Here is a 23,608-nt window from a genome sequence, read left to right as displayed (position 1 = left end):
CCCGTATACTTTTCTTCCTAGTTTGAGAATAAATAAATAAAGTAGGTTCGAACTTATTATGTATGATTATTACTATACGAAGAGTATATGAGTTATTTATTTATTTTATAAAAGAATCAGGATGAAACTCACACGCTAATATAACCTGAATCAGTTAGAATAATTTGATTTATCTATATTTTATTTTATTTTCTCTATTTTTGTTATCATCAAATTTTTTAGAAATATAAAATATAATAATATTTTATTTTTCTATATAATAATGTGACTTTCAAAACGGAGCCCGGATGCAAAGTGGAGTGGCCACCACACACACTTCAAAACAACAATTTATTGCTTTTATTTAAACGTACGTTTGGCAGGTGAACCTTAGCAATGGAAAACCAAGCAGGAGATTTATGCCCAATGCAATCGACCCATAATTTATTTATTTTTATAATAAACTTTATATATGTTTTTAAAGATTCATAACATATGGCAGATCTCAACTCTCACATGGAGTTATTAAATGTGGATATCCCAAAACAAATGAAAACTACTCAAACATTGTTTTTGATAAATTGTTCTATGAAATTAGTTTTCAAAATTTGCAAATCGGTAAGGATATCTCTACGATTAGTCAAAGTAATATATCTATATATTTTTATTGTTAGAAGCAACGACGTAACATGATAATTGAATATGTGATCTTTTTATTTTGATCACAAATCAATGTCAATATAAAAATAGATGAATTTGTTTACGAAATTATGGTATTTTATTAACTAATTTGTCACCGTCAATGTACAATTACAATTATTGACAAATTTGTCTATAAAGTGAACTTTAAATAATAGTATAGGGAGCTTGTGTACCGGTACAAACCAATTTGGTCAAAAATCAAGATTAAGTGACCGACCCAAGTCACTTTGGAAAATGGATTTGACCCAATGGATCAACTAAAAGTCAAAGGAGTAAAGAGTAAATATTAAAGTTACTCAAAGTGGTAAACATTGACTACACATCAACCAAATACTTATGAGCAATCAAAATAACAAACTACTCAAATCTCAAGGGTACCTAGCAACCCTCATCCAAACTAATCAACAACGGCTCTATCAACAACAACTTCTACTTAGGTGATTGAGCAATGACGACTCTTAACTCAATGTAAGACATGAACGAGTAGCTCACTCAAAAGACTAAGGTCACTATATAATTTGGGACCAAAAACTACTATAAATAGGGGTCAATTTCCCATGCATCATATATTTTTTCTATACCCTAACGTACTTAGTAAAACTTGTTATGGTCTTGCCTTACTTTGATAGGAGAGTGTATTTGCAAGTACATCCACTCGAATTGGAGTAGGAGGGTAAGAGAAGTTAATGAACCAACTTCAACTTATCGTCACAATGAGATGACCAACTATGTATTTTCAACCATGAACAACAATATAGAGTGACAAAAACAATTAATTTTAAGCACTCTTCATCAATATTTGTTTTTTTGAGTAAAAATGACATGCAATGCTAGTGTAAATTTAGTTTACACTAACAACTAATAAGAACTAATCACTTTGCTTTTGCATACAAATAATCTTAAAATATACTTAAATGAATGAGATGACGTGATAAAGTAGTAAACTTTCATTGTTAGTATAAAATAAATTTACACCGACAATATTTAGTTTTGAAACTCTTTGATTTTTATGTCATGAGATGTTTTTAAAATAAATTTATTATCAAATATAAGTAGTACTCTTGTCCTAAAATATAAGAAAAAATCATCAATTAAAATTAGTCAAATCATAAAGAGTTGACTCACACCCACAAGATTGTAAGTTTAATTCTTGTTCGATATGAGTATTCCTTTGCCTAAATTTAAACAAAATATATAATTTTTTGTTATGATTTACCATTTATTATGACGTCAACAATTAGTCAAATAATAAAGAATTGACTAACACTCACAAAATTGTAGATTTAATTCTTGTTCCATACGAGAGGAGTCCTTTGCTTAAATTTAAAAAAAATCTATAACTTTTTTTTATGGTTTACCATTTATTACGACGGCGACATCAACTTCTTTTTTTAAAAAAAAATCACGGTTACGTTATCTATAAACATATATAGATCAATTGAATTGGGGTACTTTATTTAGGTGAAGAGCAAATTAATTAAATAAGGATAGGATATATAATTAGGGGGTATACCCCTTAAAATCTGGTTTAAATGCAACACAATATATTTTCTTGTTTTGGAGGAGCCAGCTCATGGGAAATTAAATGGATCTGTAAACTAGAGTTAACAATTTGAGTATTAGTTTTCAAAACATATCCAAAAATGAAGAAAATGCAAAAATAAAGAAAAGGAATGCATAAATTAAGAAAATTAGTTGGTTGATTTTGGAGGATATATAATAAGAGAACGGAAGTGATCAACCATCAACCTAACACACCTAAATGACCTAATCTGACATTAATAAAGGAAAGTAATTAATTCAAGCAAGAATTCAAATTTGGGATGAAAATAATGTGAAGCACACGTCTGAACTGTATGAAAATGACTTTTAATTATTTTCAATTAATCAAAATTTGATTATTTATTAATGCTAGACGACAAATAACATTTTCCCTTTCCTTTTTTATTATTATTTTATTAGTAATGTTTTTAACTATTTATTGTAGATAAATATAAATCGGTGAACTAACAAGTAATTAAATGTATTTATTGTAAAGGAAAAATAAATAGTTTTATAAAAAGTAATAAAACTTATTGGTTTATTTAATAGTAGTATGTGTAAAAAAAATTAAACGATAGCTGAAAAAGAATTGAACGACTATTTTCTTTACACTCTTTATTTTATAGAAGTTAAAGACTATGCACTCAATTTTACCCAAAAAAAAAAAATACTATGCACTCAATAAGAAGGATAGTACATGGATTAGCGTGACTGAACAAAAAAAATTAAAGGGGAACCACAAAGCATAATACAGATAATTAATTATCATTTTATATTTCATATTAAATGTTATTTTACTTTTTTGCAATGTCCTATTTATATTTCTCTATATTGGTACAAGTTGTAGATTTTTTGTTGTTGAATAGTTGAAGTTGTAGATAAACTTATTGATATTGGAATCCGCAAGCACCCAATGAGAGACAATCTTAATATAGTTACAAATCATTTTTAGATATACCTCTCGAGCAGTATAGGAAATTTGAGGCTTAAAATAGAATCAATAAGAGTATAATATTAATTTTTATATTAATCTTTTTGCTGCAAAATCGTTATCAAAGCAATTCTAACATTTAACACTTAATATATAATACTATAGCTAATTCATTCAATCTATTTTGTAAGTTGTAACGTTGTTGATCTTAAATACCATTTGAACAATTTAATTTTGAAAATTTTCTTCTTCACTATTTCGCAAGACACATGTATTGTCAACAATATTTTATAAATAATGCATATATTATGAAAATATTATAACAATATAATTTAATATGATTATATGAATTTTATTTTTTTAATCCAAACTCTCCTCTCAAAATTTTAAATTTTAATTCTGAAAATAAATCAAAACCATCCATCCACATGAGAATGGTTAATTAAATCTTGAAAACATTTTAAAGATTAATTTAATATCTTATTAATATTTGGACTCACGGCTCACGTCTCAATATATAGAAGAAATACATTAATTTAATATATAATAAATTGAAAATATTAAATATGAAAAAGATTTTCTTACTCAATATATGTGCCCAACGGTTAAACTTTGAAAATGAAAAATGTAATTTATACAATCATCTCAAATTACTCAATGGTTATGCTATAAATATGCAGCGACTCGTGTTAAATGAAAATTAAATTTTAAGCTAGTTATATTTATTTATATCTATTGTATTAGTAAAAAGGTTAAAAACTTTGAAGGCATAAGAGTTCAATACTTAGAGCATCTCCAACGATAGTCAAAATAAGTTCGTCTGTTGGGTGTAATTACGTAATCTTCAGTTTTTGACGAGTTCACTGTTGAATATGTGACAAGTACGGTACTTTGATACGATTACCTTTTTTTTTATTAATTTATGAATAATAATGAATAAATGATTTGTTAGTAGTGGACCCTATTTAATGAACATGTGAGTTCACCGTTGGAGTAAAAAATTAATGGGTTATTTTAAGATGATGTGGCACAATGAACCTCACTTAATGAGTCTATATTGAGTTCACCGTTGAAGATGCTCTTACTTGCCTGACATATTTCACGAAGCCACGAAAGCTGAATCCTTAAACATATTATAGAAAGGATAACTAATAATTAATAATAAATAATAAACACATTTCTGGTGATATTCCACAAAGAAAATCTTGTAATTGTACGTGAATTTATAGTGATATTTATTATCTTTTTTATTGATAAAAAAAAACTACTTTTATAAAAATGGTTTAAAAATATTGAATAATTAATATTTCCATCATGTGTTATTCTTAAATATAATTTGGATTTGAGTAATAGTTTACTAATTAAATTAAATTCAAATTAAATTTAATGATATAATTGTTATTTTATTCAATTAAATTTTCCTCTAGATGTTAATTTACTTGTAAGAGTTTGAGATTGCAATCATATGTCATATGTCATATTGTATTAAATTAACAGAGTTAAATGTTTGGAGTATTAAAATTAAAGTAGAGTAACGAAAAAATAAAATAAAATATATGTCAAACAAGTTTACTCCTTTTATGTTTTTAAAATATATTTTGAAAATATACTTATCAAACAAGTTTTTTCATTTTCTCTTCTCCCAAATAGATTTGAAAAACTGATATTAACAAACAATTTTCTTTTTCTTTTTAAAACAGTTTGTTAAACTGATTTAGAAAATATAATTTAAAAATTAAAAGATAAAACAATTAAAAATATCCTAAATATTTATGGGTTTTTCATTAATGAAAATGTGTATTTTCCGTGTGTTTTCTATTTTTGCTTTGTTAAAAGAAAAATGCAAAATTAAAAATCAAAACATGTAAAAATTGTTATAGTTTTTAGGTTTTAAAAATTGTAAAGTTGAGAATAGTTTTATAAAATAGTTTTTATTAATATGTCTCTCAAATAAGTTTTTAATTTTTAAGTTTTTAAAAATTAAAATACAATATTTAAAAACTAAATCAAACATTTAAAAGAACTTTTTTGAAATTTTATAGAGGTTTATGGGCTAGCTGTGAGGGTATGTAGTAGAGGTTTTTTGTTATAAAAAGAAAGTCAAAGCCTAGGTGTTCTTAAGTGACCAAATGGGCCCAATGTGAAGGAGACTTGAAGTTAGAATATATTCATAAGGAGGTACGAAATCAAACTCTCAGAAGTTAGAATATATTCATAATCATAAGGTTGTGACATTGACACCTACATTTTTGCCGCTACATTTTTTTTATAACAATAGAGGGTCAAAGGCTCAAAAGAAATGAAAAATTAAACGACAATAGACTTTTTTTTAATTTGTTTGCTACAACACTTTAATCCATTGAAAACTTTTTTGGGACAACAAAATTATCTGAAGATCTTTTCATACTGATTTTATCATTTAAAAATGATATTCCTTTTAAAAATAAACTCTTAATAAGTATAAATATAATAATGTTCTAAATGCGTGTCCATTAAGACGAAACAATTTTTTTTTATCTTCATTTATACATAGGCTCTAAACATTTCGGAAAATTTTGAACTTTCTAGTATTTAAATATGGTTTATTACACTGTTGGTCTATATATTAAAAGCTATAATCCATTTTGATTCTTCTAAGATTTTTTTAGCAGTTTTAATTTCACTATTTTAAAAATTAATTAAATATAATTTTACTATCCATTTTCTTTTACCTAAATCCTTTAGAGTTTCAGTTTTTTTTTTAATCAAAATATTTATGGGACTCGGATAATGGACTGAGAGAAATGAACATGAACTGAGAATAAATGTATTAGATAATATTATTATATATTAGTAGTAAGGGTATTTTAGATATTTTCTATTTTCCTCTATATATACTCATTGTAACCCTATTAACTTCAGTTTTGGTTTATTATATCATATGAAACCCTAGAGTGGTTGTTTTCTCTTCTTCCTCTTTCTTCCTCTTTTCATTGTTAACATGGTATCAGAGCTTTGGTTGATTTTGGGATCTACCGTAAAGAAGAGAGAGACTATTTTGATAGGAAAGACAACCACCAAAAGAGAAAAGAGAAGAGTAACCCTATTCCCGATTTTGTTAAATCAGTCTCAGAAAAACATCGATTGCGCATTCGTTAACCGTTGGATCGGGCTGATTTTTGGACAGCAGTTTCGCAACATATAGGTCTTCGTCTTCAACGGTCGGATCGACGAAACGACGTCTGGAGAGGGAGAAATCGTGCTCGCACAGCACCAGGTTATTCTTAATTTATTTTCTCTCAGTGATTGTGTTTGTCGTATTTTTCTGTCATTATTTGTTATGGCTGGTGTTAAGGATGATTCTCTTCAAGCTGTTAGTGTTCACCTCAATGGACAAAATTACTCTTATTGGAGTTATGTGATGAAAAAATTTTTGATTGGAAAAGATATGTGGGGTTTTGTTGATGGAACTTCTGTTAAGCCTACAGATAAAAAGGATGAAACTCAATATGCAAAAGATCTGAAAACATGGAATGTTAGTAATTCAAAAATTATTACTTGGATTAATAATTCTGTTGAGTTGTCTATAGGAGTACAACTAGCAAAATATGATACTGCTAAAGAGATTTGGGATCACTTGAAACGTTTGTATGTTCAGTCTAACTTTGCAAAACGTTATCAGTTAGAAAGTGATATTAGAGCCCTTAAGCAGAGCAGTATGACCATTCAGGAATTCTATTCGGCAATGACTAATCTGTGAGATCAATTGGCTCTTATGGAATCACCTGAGTTGAAAGCTGTCAAAGCATACATTGATCAAAGAGAGGAGCAACGTCTGGTTTGGTTTCTAATGGCTTTTCGTGATGATTTTGAGGGCCTTCGTGGGGGTATTTTGCATCGTTCCCCCCTTCCTAATGTTGAATCAGTAGTTAGTGAATTGTTGGTAGAAGAAATCAGACTTAAGACTCATTCTGGTATGTTAAATAAGGAAATTCTCTCAGCTCCTCCATCTGTTTTTGTTGCTCCTGTTCAAAAAAAAACATCTCAAGGGAGAGTTGGGCTTGGTAATGATGAATGTGCATTCTGCAAAGAAAAAGGTCATTGGAAAGCACGTTGTCCGAAATTGGGGAGAACACATAAGAAGAATTTTAGGGGGCCATCGTCCAATGTTGTTGCTTCTGCTCCTCCTACCATTGACTCTAGTTCTGGTTCTGTATACTCATCTGAGAGTGCTTCCCAAATATCTGATATTGCAGAACAACTTCAAAGACTTCTTGCCACTCAATCACATGCCATGTCTGCCACCTCTTCTAAAGGTTTGAACTCCTCTGGTATGTCAGGTATATCTCCTTCCATATGGATTCTTGATTCTGGAGCATCTCATCATATGACATACGATGATAAATCTTTTGTGTCTGTGAAACCTGCATCGTCTGTGTCGGTTATGACTGCTGATGGCACTCCTATGCCACTAGCAGGCATTGGTTCTGTCTCCACACCTAACTTGTCTCTTTCTAATGTTTATTATATTCCTAATCTTACTTTGAGTCTTGCTTCTGTTAGTCAAATATGTGATTTCGGTTATTCGGTTACGTTTTCTTCCACTTCTTGTTGTGTGCAGGATCCACATTCTGGGAGGCTGATTGGGACAGGCCATAGACAGGGGGGACTTTACGTTTTGGATGAACTACGACTCCCAGATACTGCAGCCTCAACAACTACTGCTGACTTATTATCTAGTTTTCGAGTAATAGTTCCAATGCTGAAGATGATGACGAGTAAAATGACAATCAATCTCAATGTGTTTGGTGCGTTCATGAAAGACCGAGTTGTGAGCAATTTGAATAGCACTATTGTTATCACAGTGCATCGGAGTTGGCTCAGCAAGAGAGATACCCATATCAGACAAAAGCCAACGCAACCAAATTATTTCAGCGGTAGTGGATGCCATAGCACGATATTCAGCTTCTGTAGAAGAGCGAGAGACAATGTCTTGTTTCTTACTCTTCCAAGAAATAAGAGAGTCTCCAAGAAAGATACAAAACCCTGTGGTGGATTTACGATCAGTGGTATCACCAGCCCAATCAGCATCAGAATAAGCTCGTAACTTCAATGAGGATGACGATGGAAAGAGAAGACTTTGAAATTGAGTTCCTCGAAGATAACGAAGAATCCGAAGAACTGCTGCCCAATGTACTGTAGTGGGGGAGACAACAAACTGACTAACAACATGAACAGCATAAGCAATGTCAGGTCTGGTAATCGTAAGATACACTAAGCTGCCAACCAAAGTACGATACAAAGTGGAATCTGGTAAAGGAACACCATCCGAGGGAGCATATTTTACATTCAACTCAAGAGGAGTATCTGCTGCTCTAGTATCAGAAAGACGAGCCTGATCAAGAATGTTGGCAATGTACTTGGATTGAGAAAGAAGGTAGCCTCTAGGAGAGTAGGCAACTTCAATCCCCAAGAAATAGCGAAGAGTTCCCAAGTCCTTCATCTCAAACTGTTTGGCTAACTGCAATTTCAACTCATTAATTCCACTAACATCATCACCTGTAATAATCATATCATCAACATATAGAGAAAGTATAATGCGACCATGAGTGGTGGACCTTATAAACAATGCAGAATCATGTTCACTAGAGCGAAAACCAAGAGAAGTGATCACAGTAGAGAATTTCTCAAACCAAGCTCGAGGAGCTTGTTTAAGACCATATAGAGCCTTTTTTAACTTACATACTTCCCCTGGATCATGAGAAACTCCTTGTGGAGGGACCATATAGACTTCTTCATGAAGCTCACCATTTAAAAAGGCATTTTTGACATCCATTTGGGAAATATGCCATTGACGAATAGATGCAACTGCAATAAGAGTACGAATAGTGGTCATCTTGGCTACAGGAGCAAAAGTTTCTTCATAATCCATACCATATTGTTGAGAGAAACCCTTAGCAACAAGACGTGCTTTGTAGCGCTCAACTGACCCATCAGACTTAGTTTTGATCTTGTATACCCAACGAGACCCAATAGCACGTTTTCCAGGAGGAAGAGGTACTAATTCCCAAGTGTTGGTTTTGTGCAATGCAGATAGTTCTTCTGCCATAGCCTGCTGCCAAAGAGGATCAAGAACAGCCTCTTTATAGGAAGAGGGCTCAGACAAACTGTGAATAGAGGTTAAGAAAGAAGCAAACGAAGCTGAGTAAGTTGAATAGACAAAATCAGGTAACTGAGTAGACTTACGTTGACGAGAAGGGTAACGAGGAGGATCAACAATCGCAGGAGGTGGTTGGACAGCCGGGGGGACAAGAGGGATGTCATCATGTGGAGTAGTAGTATTTGTCCTGCAATTCTCAACATTACAATCACTAGAAGCGCTATCATTAGGACCAAACGGATCAATATGGGTTAGTTCAGAACTCTTAGTAATCTGCGAATCAGAGGAAACAGAGTAAAAAGGAATGTGCTCAAGAAAAACAACATTACGAGATACATAAAGTTTTCTTGCATGAGGATCATAACAACGATAACCCTTTTGACCATCCCCATAACCAAGAAAAACACACATGGCTGAACGAGAAGACAACTTACTGCGCTCTACTTGAGGGCGAAGAACAAAACAAGTAGAACCAAAAACTTTCAAAGAATAGTAATCAGGGGTAGAAGCATATAATTTTTCAAAGGGAGACAAACCTGATATGATAGAGGATGGAATTCTATTAATAGCATGAACAGCAGTAAGAACTGCTTCTCCCCAAAACTCACTAGGAACTGAAGCGGACAACAAAAGGGAACGAGCAGTCTCTATAATGTGACGATGTTTCCTTTCAGCAACTCCATTTTGTTGAGGAGTATCAGTACAAGATGTTTGGTGGCGAGTGCCATCATAAGCAAGTAATTCAGAAAATTTATTAGAGGTATATTCACCACCTAAATCACAACGAAAACACTTTATAACAGAATTATGTTGAGTTTTGACCATTGCACGAAATATATGATAAATGTCAAAAAATTCAGACCGATTTTTCATAAGATAAACCCAACAATAACGAGTGTAATCATCAATAAACGAAACATAATATCTAGATCCACCTTTGGTGAGCACCGGTGATGGACCCCAAACATCAGAGTGAACTAAATCAAAAGGTGCATATGAAACGGAAACACTTTTACTAAACGGTAAAGCTGGAAATTTAGCAAGTTTACAACCACAACAATCTGAGATATCACAGGGTTTTGTATCTTTCTTGGAGACTCTCTTATTTCTTGGAAGAGTAAGAAACAAGACATTGTCTCTCGCTCTTCTACAGAAGCTGAATATCGTGCTATGGCATCCACTACCGCTGAAATAATTTGGCTGCGTTGGCTTTTGTCTGATATGGGTATCTCTCTTGCTGAGCCAACTCCGATGCACTGTGATAACAATAGTGCTATTCAAATTGCTCACAACTCGGTCTTTCATGAACGCACCAAACACATTGAGATTGATTGTCATTTTACTCGTCATCATCTTCAGCATGGAACTATTACTCTACCATTTGTCCCTTCTTCTTTACAGATTGCTGATTTGTTCACAAAGATGCATTCCATTAAACGTTTCCGTTTTTTAGTTGACAAACTCTCGATGCTCCATGTTAATGCATCGTGAGTTTGAGGGGAGATATTAGATAATATTATTATATATTAGTAGTAAGGGTATTTTAGATATTTTCTATTTTCCTCTATATATACTCATTGTAACCCTATTAACTTCAGTTTTGGTTTATTATATCATATGAAACCCTAGAGTGGTTGTTTTCTCTTCTTCCTCTTTCTTCCTCTTTTCATTGTTAACAAAATGAACATGAAGGAAAATATGGCTATTACATAGAAATTAGGTATTAATGAACATGAAATGTTAGAATTTTTAGAGTAATTCAGGATCGAAGTAAAAGTTGTTTCCATCAGATAGATAGTATTTATATAATCAATTAGATTGCATCAATTATACAAATAATAGGTGTTTTTTCGAAACTTCACTTATCTTTTTATGATGATTTCTTCATTGCTTATTACTTATAATCAAATTATAATCACATGGACATAACTAGATTTTGATCCTTGAAATATATCATATGCACTTTTTTGTCGTCTATCAAATGCATATTTTTGTTCTTCTAAACCAAATGCAAACTTCTCTTCTCTTATACAAATGAAAATTGTACGTTAAATGCTAAATGATTGATACTTTTCATCTTTGTTGATTTGAAAATATTGTCCTTTATGATTTATTAAGTTCTTCTCGATGGATAAAATTAATTATACTCTCAAACAAATTTATCAAACAAAAAATGGTAAACTATTCACTTAAATATGTGGGTTATTATCAAAATTAATTAGGGACAAAAATTTGATTTCACTTTGGTTCTAACAGGCAGTATGATGCATGTTGAAGAAAAGTGCAAGAGGGGTCACAATCTCTCTTCAATTTAACTATTATCCAAATAGAAGAAAGCCACGATGAAAAAGTAAAGGTGAACAATGCAGCCAGTGGAATCCAAATTTGGAGCAAATCCAATTTTGGGTCCACAAAAGAATAATGACAATGATAGTTTATATGTGGGTGTGTGTCTTTTACGCTTGGAACCCACGAGTTGGGACATATCCATTCAAATCAAATTCATTCTCTTTCCTCTCAATTTTTAAACGACCCAAAAAATAAATTAATCTTTGAATTTATAATTGGTTGTTTAAGTTAATTTTTGAATTTTATAAATTTACTAATAAATCTTTAAAATTGTAAAATATCAATTAAAATAATTTGTAATAAAGTTTTGTCATTAGATATTTTAATGTGACACTGTAATTTAATATGTAACTTGTTAACGTTGACCTCACATCAATATCATCTTCTCATATACAGATTTGTCAATAAAATTTTATCATCTCAAAGATAAATTTGTGAGTGATTGTGTATAGATTAATTTTTGACAAATTAGTCTATACAAGATTTTAATTTTATACGAAAATTAATTCGCAATATGAAGACATTTATATAAAATCAACATAGAAGTGTCACATATTCAATTAACATATAACATCATAATCTATAATAATAAAAATTTTAGTATAAATTATTTGATTAATATTTTATGATTTAGAGTGGGGATGAACAATTTGTTTGTTGGACTCTATTTTGGGTTCAAAATAAAGATGAAGTTGTTGTATTTTTCTAGGTGTGGAGCATTTAAAGTTTGGGAAATTTTGTAGTTTAATAAGAAAAGTATTTAAAATATAACTTTTTTATATGCAACTTGCCACCTAAGTGTTTTTAAGACACATTAGTATTTTTAAACGATTTTTTGAACACATAATAAAGGACTAATTTGAGAGATGAAAGACTCACATGTTACATATAAGTAAAATAATAGATATGTAGTATAATATGCATTTTATTTATTTATTTATTTTAATAGTAGGTCGCATTCCACAATGCTGCTACTTTTTTTTTTTTTTTCTTGATTTGATATAAGTATAATAAAATAAATCAACAAAAAATAATAAAAATAAATAAATTATTTATTAATATATATATATATATATATATATATATATAAATTCAAAAAATATATTGATTATGTTCGAGTATTATCATAATCTATATTATTTTTGGTACTTTATCATTAATGTTCATATTAAGAATACCAAAAAATGCAAACTATGTTAAATATCCTATCATAAATTAAAAACATTACTTAAATGTTGCTAATACCTCTACTATATCAACTTTATATATATTAGTTATGTCAATTATTAATATACAATTCATTTTTATTTATATATTAAATTAAGCAATAAAAAATGCAGAATCTGAAAAAAGAATAACAAAAATGCGTTGATATATAGTTTGATAAAAAAGTTATGTTGCAATTTTTTAAAATTAAGGATCATTTTAAACAAAATCCAGTAAGTGTGACTGCATTTGTGCACAACTATCCCTTTTCATGTGATCCTATTTGAGTCATTAAATTATTTTATTGAAAGTTTAATATTTGCATATGAAAAAAATGTTGTTAAAAAATAACCTCCAAAATAATTATTTTTTCAGAATAATGTCGAAAATAAATTTGATTACTAAAATGATATTCATAATTTATTATTTCTCTATCCAGCAGTGAAGAGTACTTCATCATAAATTAAATAGTTGATTAACTAATTCATATTTATATAAACTCATGCTCTATTAGAAACTAAACTCTGGATTATTATAAGTCTCACTCTAGATCATTAAAACCGTTCAAAAGACGATTTAATTTTTAAGAGAAGAGACGCAAAATCTCTGATTTTGCTACGCCTCCACGGAATCGCGAACAAGTTTCTGTAGCCAACTGCCTTGCCACCTGGGAACGTGTAATTGCCTTTGTATTTGCTAACAAACTCCTGTGTTGGTCTTGACCTCGCGGCAAATTCATAGTCCACAGTGAAGCTCACCGAGCCCTTTTCCTGCATTCCCAAAAACATCCGAAAGCAATGGATAGTGCTTTGTTGATCCATGTTACAATGTGCTGATAGAAAAAACCCTTCTCCATCCAAGTGGAATGCCTGAGAATAAACCCCGCCAGATGGGAACAACGTGTTACACTCCTCCCGCCTTAGATCCAAGTACACCACACACTGCTGGCGGGGAAGTTCAAATTCAACAGCCTTGATGGGACGATATTTGTATGCCCTCTCCAAGAAACGGCGGTTTGAGGAAGCAAGCTCCTCTGCTGCCAGTGACCGTTGGCAATGTGAAACCTCTGCCTTGAAAAATAGGGCCTTAAGTACAAGTTTGGATGCAACCTCATGATCAAAGTCACTACAGGTTAAGACCTTCTTAAGCTTTCGGCAGGTCATATGAGGGAAGCGAATTAATCGTGCCAGCCGTGCACACCTAGGACAACTCGCCTTTCTTCCAGATGGCTGTACTGTTGTTTAGCCCACTTCAAAACAAAGTCATATACAGCATCTTCTGATGCTACCTGGAGACCATCGCTAGATAATATTGCCTCTACTCCGGCTAGGGGCAAGTTCATAATCTCTTCCTGGAACCTGGTCATATAAGATATTTATTATTATTAGCACTCAAAAAGAATGATAATGAAATGAAACCAACGAAGAATGGCAACAAAAGAAACAGGTGTTTTTCAAAAGAATGCAGAATTTAGAATCAATGATGCTAAGAGAAAAACATATTGTCAGAGAGACTTTTCATCATGGAATACAACAAGAGTATCAACTACCCACCAAAAGGATTATCTACAAAAGTTCCAACTATTAGACACAAATACAAAGTTGAATACATATTATAGTCACCAAATCCATCTGGTACCTAACAAGGGAAATAGAAAGAACTTCGTACAAGAGAAAAGCAAGTATTAAATAGCAATTGATAGAAGGGAAAAATCATATAAGTGTTTGGCAGTGAATCTAATATAATGCAACTGATATATTAAATAAAAAGCAAACATTTGCTTGGTTAGATCTTTGTACCGGCTAGCATGAAACTGCTTTGCTGCATCAGTCAATGGTTGGACAGCGTCAGTCAATAGTTAGACAGCATCTGCCATTAAGACACTAGAAGGCAGCTCCAGATAAAGCAATGCAGATTCAGGTGTCATGGTTATGTTTCGTAACAACCGGCTACAATATCTCATGCATGAAGCAACTTCAAATTTATCAGCAGCCATCAAGACATCCAGCAAACCAGGAGCTGTCTTAATGCTCAATGTATTACTATACATAAAATTAAGTAGCTCCAAGAGAGCAGCTTCTTTTGTTACATGCAAATGAAGTACCGCATTCAGGTGATTATTTGAGGGGAAACTAAAACATAGGACAGATTATAAAAAGTTTACATATATGTTTAAACCAGAGGCATTAATTATGAGGGTGACATGTCTCAGCTCTGATTCCCTCATCCCATTCGAGAAAAGCTGCAAAAGGTAAATCAACATTGCTAAGAAAACATTTTTGGCAGAACTATACAATTTACAGTATAAAGATGAAGAAGAGATATTTGTCTACCTTATAGAAGAAATGGCTTTTGGTCATTTAAATATTAAATGGAAACTCAATTGACTTTTTGGTCATTTGCTTTTGCTTATGTACCCTGCGGTTAGGTGATTAACTTGAAACAAAAAAGTTCTAATGGTGTAATACTCCAAAACGGGAAGAGTATCTCTCACATACATACATTTCAAATTCTTCACCCACATAGTTCACATCTGATGAAGAAAAAGCAAACCACAACAAAGTTCAACCACTCAAACAACACATGAAAATCATATAAAGAGCGAGATCTTTGAACAATTGTAACCAATCTTCCCTCGTTTTAGATAAGGTGAGTGAAATATGACAACTTCCTATCCTAACACAATAAATGAGAGCCCTTGGATGAAATTCTAGCAGCTCACAATCCAGTTCATTAAATCATATGAACAACTTGCTTCAAAAAACAGATAATTATATACCAGAAACTATGAAAGACTGCAAGACTGAAAGATTCATATCACAGAACAATGACAAGGTTTCACTTTCACATGTCAAGTCAAGCTATTGCTAACACACCTCCAAAACCACCACGACAATTTACCTCAAGCCAAACGATTATAATCACTTCTTCCAATGAAAAAAAAAACAGAAAAATGAAAACCCAATAAAAATCACCAGATTATATACTTTCATTCTCATTTCAAGACCACTAGAGCAAACCCAAAATCAACTACAACCCTCCAAAACAACAAACACATCACAACAAAAACATCAACAGCAAAAATACAATATAAACAAACAAAGACACAACAACAACAATAACAATAACAATAACAATAACAACAACAACAAGCTCACAGTAACCTACATCATGATTTTTTACATCACCACATTTACAAGACAATCACAATTGACGCCACGTCAATAGTTGACACTCCAATCACAGTTGACCACAATTCTAACCCTTTGACAGTATAATCCTTATGAAACACCAACTCAGGACACAACCACTGAACGTCAACACCAATCAAAAGTCAACACCAATCAAAATATGTGAAAATGAATTATTAATTGAATGTTACATAGGATGGCATCTAGTCGGATACACTTTGATTCTATAAAACACCAAATAAACTAAAAATAACAAGCTTTCAATCTATCATTATTATCCATTCAAATTAGCCACAAGATCATAACCATATCTCACAGTAAAACATAATTAATTAAAACACCTCAATAATAAATCTCTCAACATTACACATCGTCATTATGATCATCGTCATATAATAAAAATTGAAACTCCAACTACAAAAGAAGGTTCAATTAAATCTTATCAATATCCTCATCTTCAAACTCGATGTAATCATTAGCAGTGGCGTCATCTTCTTCATCAAGACCACCACCAATACCTTCATTAAGTCTGGTATTATCAGGAAGCTCACCATAAGCCTTAAGAAGACGAGCTTCATCAGGCATATATTTAAGGATGACGTCAGCCTTATCATCCTGATAATCACGGAGTCCGACGAGGATGATATCGCCGGCGGCGATCCAAACTTTCTTGTGCATCTTACCACGGATATGACAGAGACGTTTAGTTCCGTCGATGCACATCGCTTCACAACGACCGTTACCTAACATACGGAGAACCTGAGCGTATTCTTGACCGTCTTCTTTGAAAACGAGTTCTCTTTTTTCGTCATCGGCTTCATTCTTACCTCTCTTGCGATTCTTTCCTCCCTTTCCCTTGTTCTTCGGCATGATCGATTGAGATTTTTCTTTGTGGAGGAAACCCTAATTTTTTGAGATTGGGGGACTTCTGAATCCTGTGGCTCAGTGAAGTTGGTTTCACTACCGTATATATATTTATTAAATTTTCCTTTATTCTTTTTTTTCGGTGTTTAAGTTATTATTCGTTTTATTTTAATAACGTTGAAATATGAAAGTGATTGAGTAAGATATGTTAAAAAAAAGTGAGTAAAGATATGTTAAAAAAAAGTGAGCAAGAAGCTTTTTTTTTTTTATGGAAACTATTAGCAAAGTGCTTTGAAAACTCTTGGGTAGAAAAATATATTAAAATTTATGTAATTTATAATTTAAAATTACAAAAAGTGTAATTTTTTTATTCAAAAATTATTTTTATTAGTTTTTAACAAGTGTATTAAGCCACTTTTTAGTATAATCTATATATATACATATAGATAGATAAATGTTACTATATCTGTTAGATTAATATGTTGTTATTTTTTATGAATTTAAACTTTGATTCTTATACTATTTCAACTCTTAATTTAAATTAGTTAAGTTATTCAATCTCTAAGAATGAATAAGAAGATGATAATTGTGATGTATTATTTTGTGGCTTTGAAGAACTTTAACAACTAAATTTGAGGTTTTTTCTTATTAAAATTTTACTAATAATCATCCTACTGCTAGTCATTATTTTAAAACACGACAACATTACCGTATCGTCCAATGAGAATTGATGATCTTATTATGTAAGTCTATTTAATAATAATTATCTCATACTCTATTTTTATTTAATCGGTTATGAAAAATTAGTTTACACCGATGATAAATATTCTAATATATATATATATATATATATATTGTTTGTGTAAAAAAATTAAAGTGGCAATCAATTGCAATCATTAGATCTAGGAACGAATCCAGAAATCAACTAGACAATGTTTGAAAAATTTATTATTAAATATTATATAAAATTATATTATAATAAATATATTTTATTTAAAAATTTAATTTGTACGCATTTACAATATAAAATAGTTTTACATACATATATATTCAATATCACTTTTTCAAAAAAATAATAATCATATATGCATCATTAATAAATTTTTCTAAATACATTTAACGAAATAATATTGCGACTTATATAAATGGTAAGATTTTTTTTTTTTTTAATCTATCAATAAAATAAAAAAGAAATTCGTATACAACTACGTCTTAAATTTGAATTTATTATATAATATTTATCCTGACAATAAAAAATATTATTGATTAAAATATAATATTTGAGAAGTGCAATATCTCTGATGATAATTGGAACAATATATATATATATATATATATATGTGTGTGTGGAGGTTGGAACCAGCCCTTGTCTCTTCGTGGTTATATCATTAATAATATTTAATTTATAATATAATTATTTTTAAAGTTATACATATAATTAATTATAATATATTTAATAGTATTTTTTTACAATGTTTGTTTTCAAAAATTAAACTCTATATATATATACATCAATTCTTCACTTTAGTCATACTTAATTTTAGTTCGACAAAAAATCAAAAACCCTTTATTTTATTTACGTAAATTAATTTTGTTTTAAGCTTTTTTTTTTAAATTGTATTTTTTTTATTTTATTTCTTTTAAATTATTTATAAAATTATCTTCTAATCTCTTAAGAATATGTACATGGCATGTTCATGTAAGATTATAACTAATAACTGTATTTTAAAAAAATTACAAATAATTTTTGTATTAAAAATAAAAATCCCAAATTGTTAAAAATGTATTTAACCTATAAATATATGTATAAAAAAGTTTTAAAAATATAATACTTTCACCGTATCCTATTTGTATCGCTCCCCAAATAAACATGTATCCACAAATAATTTCAAATGTATCCAATAATACATTTTTTTAGAAGAAGAAAAATAAAAAATTTGAATACTTTCAAATATGTATCCGAAAGCATCCTAAATATATTTCAAACTTATATGATAACATTTTTTTTATATAATTAAAATAATTCAAATGTTTCTAGGACATGTATCCGAAAGTATATAGAAATACGAGTATCCATTACATACCTGACACATATTTTTCCTATTATAGAGTATCAAGCTTCATAGCTCTAAATGTCCATTTAAATAAAATTTCAAATTCATTTTTTTCTTTCATTGGTTATTTAAATATTAAATGGAAACTCACTTTTGGTCATTTGCTTTTTGCTTATGTACCCTCGGTTAGGTGATTAACTTGAGACAAAAAAATTCTAATGGTGTAGTACTCCAAAACGGGAAAGTATCTCTCACATACATACATTTCAAAATTTTCACCCTCATAATCCACATCTGATGAAGAAAAGGCATACCACTACAAAGTTCAACCACTCATACAACAGATGAAAATCATATAAAGAGTGAGATCTTTGAGCAATTGTAATCAACCTTCCCTCATTTTAGAATAAGGTGAGTGAAATACGAGGCAACAAGCTCGCAGTAATCTTCAACATAATGATTTTTCACATCACCGTATTTACAAGAAAATCACAACAATTTAAGTCACATCAATAGTTGAGACGCTGATTAAAGTTAACCGCAATTCTAACTCTTTGAGAGTACAATCCTATAAAACACAATTCAAAACACAAAAAAAATCATTGACACGTCAACACCAACCAAAAATAATTTATGAAATTAAAATATTTAATTAATTTATTAATTAATCTGATTATGACACTATAACTAAATTGTTAGATATTGATGCTAAAAGAAAGATGATATGATAATGATAATCTACATATGTTTAAAGTCCTCACATAAATTATTAGTTACTCTGCTTTTTTTTTTCCGTAACATATATATACATATGTTTAAAGTGCTTTAAAAAAGTAATATTATTATTATTATTATTATTATTTAATTTTAAATATTTATATATGATTGTATGGTTAAAATTTCACTTTTTTATTATAAGATTTTTCTCATTTGTTATATATATATATATATATATATAGGTAGAGATTCATTGACTATAGGAATAATTATCTGATAAGTTATTCAGTGTAACATCCTTCTTTAGCATAAATAATTGGTAGTATTTTTTATGTTTTACTTATTAGTATATAATTATAATCTGTAGTAATAATAATAATAATAATAATAATAATAATAAAGAAAAGAAAAAGGGAAAATTATAAAAATAAAGGAGAAAAAAGAAGAAAAGAAAAACAAAATAAAACAAAAGGAAGAAGAAGAAGGGAAGCGCAGATAACTAGAAACAGAAAGAAACAAAGGGAGAGAGAGAAAGAAAGCGAAATATAGAGAAGAAGAAAGAGTGAGAGAGAGAAGAAGTGACGGAGAAAAAAAAAACAAAAACATCGACAAAACAAGAAAAGAGAAATGAAAATTGCAATTTTTGCTAGAAGTTAAGATAGAAAGAGTTGATAGTACCATCATTTTTTCCATTCTTTTGAAAAACAAGAGGTGAATTTTCCTTTTTCTATTTCCCTTTCATGCATGTATGAGATAATATGTTCTATTGATTAGGGATTTGGGGTTTAAGAGTTTGAAATGAAGAAATTGATTTTTAATTTTATCCTTGGTTAGATTTAGGAATTTTGAAATAGATGATTTATGCATATGAATTTCTATGACTGAAATTGAGAATAGATTATTGTAGAATTGAATTTCCTCGATGACATGAAGTTATGCTCTTTTGATTTGTTTGAAATTAAAGACCTTGAGTTTCGCTATTATGACAAATTAGTTTGAGTAAATTGAAATTGTGATGTTGTTTTGATTATTTATAATTTGTAGCATTATTGTTTGCAAAGATTATTATTAAGTGTGTGTGTGTGTGCGTGTGCGTGTGCGTGTGCGCGCGCGCGTGTGTGTGTGTGTGTGGACATTAGTAAAACTAATGTAGTCTCTATGACATGATTGTTAAGTAGAGTTTAAGTCATTAGGTTACTCACGTCTAATGACTTAAATACTTAGAAACAGTCAAAACTATAAATAGAAGGGAAACTCAGAAGATAAATATATCTTTGAATTATAATGTTAATTGATTTGATTTCATTCCTTGGGACCCACTGAGATGTAATCTCATTACACGTTATTTAAATGTTTTTCATTAAAAAGGCTTAAATCAAAAGTTGGAGAAATGAAGCATATCAGTTTATGCTATAGCTTGCTTAAAATTTCTTGGGAATTATTTTGAGCCATGGATGTGTTATGTAGTCCATATTTTTGCTCTTTCTTTGAAGATTAGTATGTGTATTAATACATTTGCATGACTTTGTGTCGAGATTTGTATTAACCATCTATATCGTCGAATTATGCTAATGATCAAGTTATATTATAGACAATTAACTTCTGGTATTACATTATTTGTATCAGAGCCTAGTTGAAATGGTCGTACTGTGGGTAATTAGAATTAGTTGTTGTTCTTGTTTTGAGACTATATATTTTCCAATTATCAATTCATGGAATATTAAGTCTGGTCAACTTAATATTTGTGTTTGATATGCAGTACAATATGGAACCAAATCCAAGACCACCGGGTAGATCTCGTAGAGGGAGGACTAATGATGAACGTTGGGAAAAAATTATGCAAATGATGTAACAAGCACCTATGATGCAACAACAACAAACTGTTAAAACCAACATAATGAATCATCTTGCACAAGTTGTCGGACCTGCTCAACCACCGCCAGTACAATATGGAACCAAATCCAAGACCACCAGGTAGGCCTCGTAGAGGGAGGACTAATGATGAACGTTGGGAACAAATTATGCAAATGATGCAACAACCACCTATGATGCAACAACAACAAACTGTTACAACCAACATAATGAATCATCTTGCGCAAGTTGTTGGACCTGCTCAACCACCGCCACCACCTCCACCAGTGGCTGCAAACAAATTATTTTATGACTTTCACAAGTTGAAACCCCCAACTTTTCTAGGGAGCACGATGCCATTGGAAGCTCAATCATGGTTGGATGAAATGACAAATAAAATTCTTGTGGTGCGATGTACTAAAGAAGATAAAGTAGCTTTTGCTACTCATATGGTACAAGGAGAAGCTAAGAACTGGTGGAAGGGTGCAAAAGCATACATGATAAGTGCGGGTACATCGATGAACTGGAAGATTTTTTTAACCGTATTTCTGGATAAATATATTCCCATGAGTATAAGAAAACAAAAGGAGTTTGAATTTACACACCTTCAACAAGGAGACATGTTAGTTGTTGATTATGTGGCAAAGTTCGATGAACTAGAAAAGTTTTGTGCCCATGCAAAGTATGCCCCAAATGATCGATGGAAGATAAATTAGTTCGAGTGGGGTTTGAATCCAGAGATTAAAAGTAATTTGGCACCCAACTAGAGATAACTTCTTATGCCACTTTGGTTCATAAAAGTTACATAATATTGTTGAAGAAAGTTTACGGGGTTTGAAGGAGAACAAACAACTTAAGTGGCAACAAAGGACGGAGGCGCCAAAGAGTAATCATCAATTGAAGGTTAAGATGCCCCCCAATAAAGGAAAGCAACCCCAAAACTCAATTGTACCTCAAGCGAGGGGTCCAAGGGAATGTCCTAAGTGTGGAAGATCACAAAGGAAAATGAAGGGGCTAGCCAACTCAAATGGTCCACCCACTGGAAGAGTCTACATTCATAATTCTAAGAAGGCTAAGGGAAACGACGACTTGATTGTCGGTGAGTAATTTCTAAATAATGAACCTTTAAAAGTATTATTTGACACATGTGTTTCTCATTCCTTTATATCCACCAAGTGTGTAATTTACACTTAGGTTTCAAATTAACTAAAATTACTCCTCTCATGGTTGTCTCTACGGCGGTTGAGAGTAGTGTCGAAACCTTTTATGTTCGTAAAAGTTGACATCTTATTATATCTAATATATAGCTATTTCATTTTCTCATCTTCTTCCATATTGCTTTCTTATTCTACTATTTAGGTTCTTCTTTCTATTGGTTGTAATTCATTTCTTTAGGTAGAGGAAAAGTTAGTTTTTTTTCTTCCAAACATTTGAATTATTTCTATTGGTTGTAATTCATTTTTTTTGGGTAGAGGATAAGTTAATTTATTTCTTCCAAACATTTGGATAGTTTTAAAGGATAAAAATAGAAAGAAAACAGACTACACCAAACTAATAAAGTATTGTCTTTATATATGTAATAGAAGATGCATGCAGATGAAATTAGAAACATAATATTAAAGATAAATATAAGACAAATAAAAATGTTATATAGACTTAATTTTTATGTAACTTTTAGATGCATCCATCCAGTTGTCTTATTGTAGTAGTGATGGATAGTTCAAAATAGTGAGTTAAAAGTTTAATTAGAAAGTGCTTTGTGAGTACATTTATTTTGATTTTTATTTTTTAATTGAATTTATTTTAATTTTTAAACCTTAAGAAAAATAAGTTGAAATAATTTAATTTATGCATTATCCACCATAATAAAAGAGATAATTTAGTCCTTAACAATAGTTAAAAGAGACAATTTAGTCTTAGTCAATAATTAAAATAGAGACAATATAGTCTATAACACAAGTTTCTAAACAACTTTTTCTTTAATATATTATCCTTTTTTGTTCTTATTTTTTTCTAGCATTCAAACAAAGAAATTTCTTAAAAAGTTATTCAATTAAGTATCAACAATACTTGACAATTCTAA

The 23,608-nt window shown here is 30.4% G+C and overlaps 2 protein-coding genes and 1 pseudogene across 2 annotated transcripts; 1 reads left to right on the top strand and 2 right to left on the bottom strand.

Annotated features, from left to right (window-relative positions):
• The first annotated feature begins 7,086 nt into the window (after positions 1–7,086).
• On the top strand, positions 7,087–7,878 carry LOC140919221 (uncharacterized). Its single transcript, XM_073364831.1, has 2 exons — positions 7,087–7,473; positions 7,755–7,878. Exons 1-2 carry the CDS (start codon positions 7,110–7,112, stop codon positions 7,790–7,792), a joined length of 402 nt encoding a protein of 133 aa, XP_073220932.1. The 5' UTR covers positions 7,087–7,109; the 3' UTR covers positions 7,793–7,878.
• A 5,350-nt stretch (positions 7,879–13,228) lies between these two features.
• Positions 13,229–16,048, bottom strand: LOC101491170 (BTB/POZ domain-containing protein POB1-like; annotated as a pseudogene).
• Positions 16,049–16,198: 150 nt separating this feature from the next.
• LOC101491484 (eukaryotic translation initiation factor 1A) lies at positions 16,199–17,005 on the bottom strand. Its single transcript, XM_004487572.4, has one exon. It carries the CDS (start codon positions 16,907–16,909, stop codon positions 16,472–16,474), a length of 438 nt encoding a protein of 145 aa, XP_004487629.1. The 5' UTR covers positions 16,910–17,005; the 3' UTR covers positions 16,199–16,471.
• Between the last annotated feature and the right edge of the window lie 6,603 nt (positions 17,006–23,608).

This window comes from Cicer arietinum, chromosome 1 (assembly GCF_000331145.2).
Source record: "Cicer arietinum cultivar CDC Frontier isolate Library 1 chromosome 1, Cicar.CDCFrontier_v2.0, whole genome shotgun sequence".
In the NCBI taxonomy this organism is placed as follows: Eukaryota; Viridiplantae; Streptophyta; class Magnoliopsida; order Fabales; family Fabaceae; genus Cicer; species Cicer arietinum.
The sequence above is the reverse complement of the archived record's forward strand: the minus strand, read 5'-3'. Positions and strand labels throughout refer to the sequence as shown.